The sequence below is a fragment of the Sinocyclocheilus rhinocerous genome, unplaced genomic scaffold, assembly GCF_001515625.1.
Source record: "Sinocyclocheilus rhinocerous isolate Xijiao unplaced genomic scaffold, SAMN03320098_v1.1 scaffold283, whole genome shotgun sequence".
In the NCBI taxonomy this organism is placed as follows: Eukaryota; Metazoa; Chordata; class Actinopteri; order Cypriniformes; family Cyprinidae; genus Sinocyclocheilus; species Sinocyclocheilus rhinocerous.
Genome location: NW_015627233.1, coordinates 202,863 through 209,503, shown reverse-complemented (window position 1 = coordinate 209,503; position 6,641 = coordinate 202,863). Strand labels below are relative to the sequence as shown.

General features: G+C 35.4%; 1 protein-coding gene across 1 annotated transcript; it reads right to left on the bottom strand.

Moving 5' to 3' along the window:
• Positions 1 to 291: 291 nt before the first annotated feature.
• LOC107723714 (glucosamine 6-phosphate N-acetyltransferase-like) lies at positions 292 to 1,565 on the bottom strand. The gene is made up of 3 exons (XM_016532428.1): positions 1,450 to 1,565; positions 483 to 646; positions 292 to 393 (listed from the first exon to the last, which is right to left on the bottom strand). The coding sequence occupies exons 1-3, from the start codon at positions 1,455 to 1,457 to the stop codon at positions 314 to 316; spliced, it is 252 nt and encodes an 83-aa protein (XP_016387914.1). The 5' UTR covers positions 1,458 to 1,565; the 3' UTR covers positions 292 to 313.
• Between the last annotated feature and the right edge of the window lie 5,076 nt (positions 1,566 to 6,641).

Here is a 6,641-nt window from a genome sequence, read left to right as displayed (position 1 = left end):
TTATCAATCCCCGGTGTAAAGATATGACCGTTTATGACAGGACTGTAGGTTGTGGATAGATTTAGAACGATAATCCAGTTTCATTGAAATACATGCATAAACTTGAGATTTATCACTGATTTTTAATGTAACATTTACAATCCATTCACCCACTTGTCATTCAATGGTTTTACATCAATTTTAAAATATAACAGTTATAAAAGCACAAATAACATCACTGCCACATGTTTAGCTGTTGATTGACAGATGAGACAAAAAAAAAAAAAAGTGAGTATCTTATACTGTGAGATGAAGAACTGTGGGGTGATTTGCATTAGGAACATGCAGTACCTTTGAACTGTTCTTCTGTAACATCCCCAGCCACTGTGAGCTGTGATAAGACCTTATAGAAGCCTAAAAAGGCAGAAAGACCAACATATGTTTATCATGTTTGTTTGAAGAACTGAACATGAGTGGGCAGAGTGCTGAACGGTAACCAGTACCTCGGTCTAGGTCAGCAGTACAGAGAGGACGGAGGACCAGACCTTCTCCGGGCTGAGAGGGAGAAATAGGGGGCGAGAAGGAGACGGTGTTGCTGCTCCAGTCCAGCTCTTGGAGCAGAGAAGGATCAAACAGGGGAGTTTCGTCGAGCAACATTCCAGAGGCCCTATAATCAAATGACATTTTATACAAATTTATCAACGAACAGGAATCCCTGGCAATAAATGTGTACTACTGGCAACAATTTATTTGGACTTTGATCATTTAAACATTTACAATTCAAAGTCAAACTTCTGTTGGCATAGTACGTTATTACAGCTAACTAAAACTTAAACCATAAAAAAAACTTTTTTGTTACTTGAAATAAACATTGACTGTAATAAAATAAAAATAATATCATAATAAAATATTTTAAAACTAATTTTAATTCAGCTAGCTGCCAAGGAAACGTTTTTCATTTTCCTTTAGTTTAACTTTATTTAAATATTAAAGTTTAATTTAAATTAGTAAATTAAAATAATACTGAAATAAAAATTAATAAAACTATATCCAAATAAAACTAATAACAATAAAAAATATACAAATGGATACATTTATTAATAAAAACTAAAATAGTATCTCGATACTAAAATAACACCAGACACACCTTACAGATCTTTCTTTTCGAGGTGTGTTATTATTACAAACCATAAATCCAGAAGTATGACATAGTACACCGTCCAGTTGTACAAGGCAAAGGTCACAATGCAGTGTAGAAATAGTACACAATATTACGTCCAGGAATTGATTAGATTAATTTCATATTTTTGATTTCAATCTGCAGTTCCCTAGGGACGAAATCAACCTCCATTCTCAATCTGTTAATTCCCAAAATACCATCCGTATGTTCAATCAAATGTCAACAGAGCTCGCGATCAAATTGTATTAGATTCATGTAGCCTATCTAAGATCAATTTGTCATTTACTTACGGAGACATATGGATATTGACCGCTTGAATGAATCCAGTTACAGAGATCTTCAGTGTTCCAGCATGACATACACACTTCCTCCTGCGTTATTATTTTTTTCCTCCAACCCGATAAGTCCCGCCCTTCATCCAATCACTGTTTGCTGTGTTTGGTCCTGTTATTAACGACGTCTCAATTGTCCAATCACAGACTGGCTCGAAGTACCTCTGACCAATCAGCACAAATATATATCAAATGAAGGGCGGGGCTTGCCGGTTTGCTGGTATCGCTCCCGCCTCTCTCTGTCTGCGTGCGTGGAATATGACGTGGCGCGGCGCTTAACGAGGGCGCGGTGGCGCAATGACGTTCGTATCCGTCTAGGAAAAGCTGTTTAGGAGGATAAATATAAAGTTTACAAACTGGTTCTGTGATCTTAGATGTGTTGAATATGAAAACCTAACACTGTCTGGTTCGACAAGACTGTCAGGATTGAAATCAAAAAAGGTGCCTGCCACTGTTCAAACCCTTACCAAACCATTTCTAAGGCTAATTCCTAAATAGTTACTTCAGTTTATGTTTGTTACCACATTATGACCTCTTGACAAATTGATATGGAATTTATGTGGATACAATGTAACTTTTTTTATTATTATTAAAAAAAATGTAAATTATATTATATATATTGTTTTTACGGACATTAATGATTGCTTGGCTAAAATAAATGTTTTAATTTATACATTGCTTACAAAAAAATTTATCAGTCAGAATACATATTCTTTTGACCAGCGGTTAGAGAGACTTATGGTCTTGTTACTATCTAGTTTTAAATGACTGCTTTCTAGTATCCTGTATTGCATGGGGTTAACAAGGCCATTCTAACCAGCACAGCCTTGACCCTTGGTTTCTTGTCTTGACTTCTTCTAAGGACAGGCTGTGTAAACTGCATACTCAGACACACTCAGCAGCAGTTACTGGAATTCATCTCTCTTCCTTCTTTTATTGATTTTCTCAAGTGTCTAAACAAAAAAAATGTATCATCTCTTCAAATGTTTTTAAGTAACTTTCAATAGATATCTGCCGGATATGAGTGTACAGACAGGACTAACAAGAAATTTGAGACGAAAACACCTTCCAATGATCCCAAGTCGCATCCATGTACTGTAAGCATTAAAATATTAAATCAAAACAGACCACAAAGCAGAAAAAAGAAAAAAAATCTCTCTCTGTCTGTCTGTCTGTCTCTCTCGCTCTCTCTCTCTCTATCTATCTATACAGTATATTAATAGATTTCTCTTATTTTAAGAATGCCCTCCTGAACATTTAAAAATGTAATTTGCAAACAAATGAGCAAATAAGCCTTAATGATGAGCCTTGTCAATATGTAATTAATTTGCAAACAAAATGAGCAAACAAGGCTTATTGGTGTGGCTTGTCAATATGGTGCACACGTTTAATGAAATAATGATGGTATAGACAAAGCACTTGTGACAATAGTAATTCCTAAATGTGTCTCCTGTTCCTGCTTAAAAAATGCTGCAGGCATCCTTAATAAGCTCAATAACTTGCATGAAAAGGGAAGCAGAGAGACAGCAGGTATTGAATGAAGCTTGCGGGAAATAGAGAGGCTGAGAGCACAAAAATGCCTGCAGAAAGCTGATATACTAGTTCACATGACTAAACCATGGATCATTACATTGAGTGGAAGATACAAATCATGGAAATACAGTCTGTTTGTCTTTAATGACTGTACACGGACAGAAAAATGAGACAGCAAATATTGGCCTTAACATTATTATTATTATTATTACAAGAACAGGTTTATTAAAACAGACCAATATAGGGTTCTTGTCCAGTTTCACGTGTGTACATAAAATAATTAATATGATGTTTAAGGACAAATTGCTAGTGAAACTAGAAGCAATCGTCAAAAAAAACAACAACGTTCATAATATACAATGCAGGTTTATGGAAAATTAGGAGGCAAGCTAGAGAGGTGTATATTTTAAATTCATTAAATTAAAACTAATTCAGTTCCTCAAACTTATTCAGTAATTAAAATAACCCATGTAAGTTATTTAATACATTTACAATACAGAATTGCAAAAAACAAACAAAAAAACTAGCTTTGTTTTGATTGGGTATTTTTAATGTGTTGCTGTGGTTGTGTGGTTGCTAGGGTGTTGCATATAGGCTCGAGTTAAAAGTGCAAAATCTCTGTGATATTGAAGTACCAACATTGTTTGACTTCAAATGGGTTTCCCAAACACTTCCCAGTCTGCCATTGGTCAGTCAAACAGAAAACCCTGCCTCCAAACTTACACTCTAAAAAATGCTGGGTTGTTTCAACCCAACTTTGGGTCAAATATGGACTAACCCAACTTTTGGGTTAAAAATTTAATGTAAAAATGAAAACCCTGCCTCCAAACTTACACTCTAAAAAATGCTGGGTTGTTTCAACCCAACTTTGGGTCAAATATGGACCAACCCAGCTGTTGGGTTAAATTTTTACATTAAATTTTTAACCCAAAAGTTGGGTTAGTCCATATTTTACCCAAAGTTGGGTTGAAACAACCCAGCATTTTTTAGAGTGTACGCCACTGGTTGAGCCAATGTCGATATATTGAGAAATGTTTTGATAGCACTCTGGAGGCAAATCAATCTTCAGATGCTTTAGATGTCTCTGCATATTATAAATTATTTTAACATTGAAAAACTACACATTTGACTTTAAAATAATGTATAGCAGACCTTCAAGCAATTTGATTTCTCTCAAAGCACCATCACTAGCCTGTGACTGTATTACTAGCCAATTAAAATGTATATTTTAAATGAATTAAATTTGAACTAATTATATCCCCAAAGTAGATCTCAACCTAATTCAGTAATTAAAAAAAAAAAATTAGCATTTGCAGTACAGAATTGCAAAAATAAGCTTGACTAGCTGTTTTTGCGAACCAGTTGTAGAGGTTTTTTACTGAATGTTCTTAAATGTGTTGGTAGGGTGTTCTAGGTGGTTGCTTTCTGGCTCAAGTCAAAAGTGTAAAATGTCTATGAGATTAAAGTACTAAAAATGTTTGTCTTCAAACAGGTTTCCAGAACACATCCCTATCTGCCATTGGTCGATCAAACAGATAACCCCGCCTCCAAAAACAAGCTATTGGTTGAGCCAGTGTCACTATGTTGGGCTGAGCTGCAAATACAAATAGAGTAATGTATAGTGCCATAGAGACAAATCAGTTTACAAATGCTTTACTCACTTGTCTGCAAATTAGACAGTATTTTAACATTCAAAACGGACACATTTTGACTTTAAAATAACTTATAGCAAACCAAGGCTATTTGATTTCTCTCAAAGCACCATAACACATGCAGACAAACACTACCCAGAGCACCTCAGCTGCAACAGCCGTTACAGAAGCCGTCCACTGATACAGATCAATGGAGAGAACATGAACACAAGAGCCATGGAGCCAGAGACTTCCCACTGATTTAATTACAGACTTTCCATCACTCAAAGAGCCACCGTTCTGAAGCAACATCAGTGCATCTACACTTGAATGATGGTTATGCGATATTATCAGCCAGACACGCTGCAAACCGGTGCAGACAATGGAATCATTATGGCTGCAGGAGTCTTTTACTGAGAGCCTTAAACTTCTGTATTACCATAAACATGTCTTTAGGGAAGTGTTGAGACTGTACACTGAAAAAAAGTGTGTACACTCATAAAATGAGAGTGAAGCTTGTATGGCCTTAGTCTTACAATTTGACAACACAATCAAATGAAAAATTCATGATGTCCATGGTTGCTCTGCTGTGCATCAGATCGATAGCACAGTAATAGCTGGCATATCTGAGACTTGCTTGGCAAGGTTCCCTCTTTTTGATAAACTGTGCCATGTTAATGGGCATACTGAGTTACTGTCCTCTTTCTGCTTGAAGATGATTTCTCTCTAGCATACAGATATACAGTAGCCTACAGATTTGTGCACATATGTGATACAGGAGATTCTTCTCCCAGTTGTCTGATCCTGTTACTTCTTCCAGCTAAACATGCTTCACTTCTGCCCTGTGTGGTCTGGTGAGACTCCAAATTTAGTTTAAGTATATAATAGAAGCAGTAAAATTCTGGTAATTTATGGGGCAGGAAGATTCGAAATGATGCTGTCTGCCAAGTGATAAAATTCACTGTAAGAATACACTTTGAAATGATAAATAAAAGTAAATAATGCTGAATAATGTCAATTATTTATTGCAGCTTTTTTTAAATTCCTGGAATGCAAGTAATGCGCCTTAATGCATCTTTTTTATTCTAACACACTGTTTTGTTTTGTTTTTCATTTTAGGCCAAACCAACAGAGTCAGATAAGCTAAGCAGGTAAGTTGAATTTTTTTTTGTGGTTTTGTAGTCCTGTTACCCCCTTCCCAACATGCACTGGGGCATAAATAATTATAGATGTATTGTTTGACAGTTTACCAGTTAATTTACGCTGTTGTCAATTATAATATTGTAATGTTGGGAAATGTTTGTTCCTTTACTTAAAATGATAAAGTTATTAGATTTTTTGTGTGTGTGTTTCATGTAGCAAGTTTTGGGGTCTGTGTGTGGAATTTAAGATATTTTGAAGAATGTTGATAACCAAACAGTTACTGGTAGCCATTGACTTACATATGGACAAAAAAAAAAAAAAAAGGAAATCAATGGCTACCAGCAACTGATTGGTTGTTAACATTTTTCAAAATATTTTCTTTTGTGTTCAACAGAAGAAGGAAATTCTTACAGGTTTGGAATAACATGAGGGTGAGAATTATGACAATTTATACTTTTTAAGGTCTGTTAAATTCTACAAGAAGGGAAAAGAATATTATAAGAGAAAGGACTGAATACAACGGTTCTTTATTGCTATGCCATCTGTAAGGCAAGAAAGGGGGTTAAGTGGATCAACTGAAACATTTGTGCCTCTACACATTGATCCGATCAACCACTTTTAACAGATCGCAAGATAATTAATCACTCAATTTCTTGGATGCCATCCTGCTGGCCTCACACACTTAAGAGAGAGAGACTGATTACAGTGCAAATGTAAGAAAACAAGATGCACAGTGTTCTTCTGAATAATTCATAGCTATACAGTAGCGTGCCTGTGATATTAAATAAATGAGAGTAAAATATTTTAACATGTCAGAATGACATCACCTAATGACTTCACAGC

Coding starts and splice junctions, on each gene's coding strand:
- LOC107723714 (XM_016532428.1), bottom strand. Junction 394..482: donor TACTGCTGACCTAGACCGAG/GTACTGGTTACC, acceptor CTGCCTTTTTAG/GCTTCTATAAGGTCTTATCA.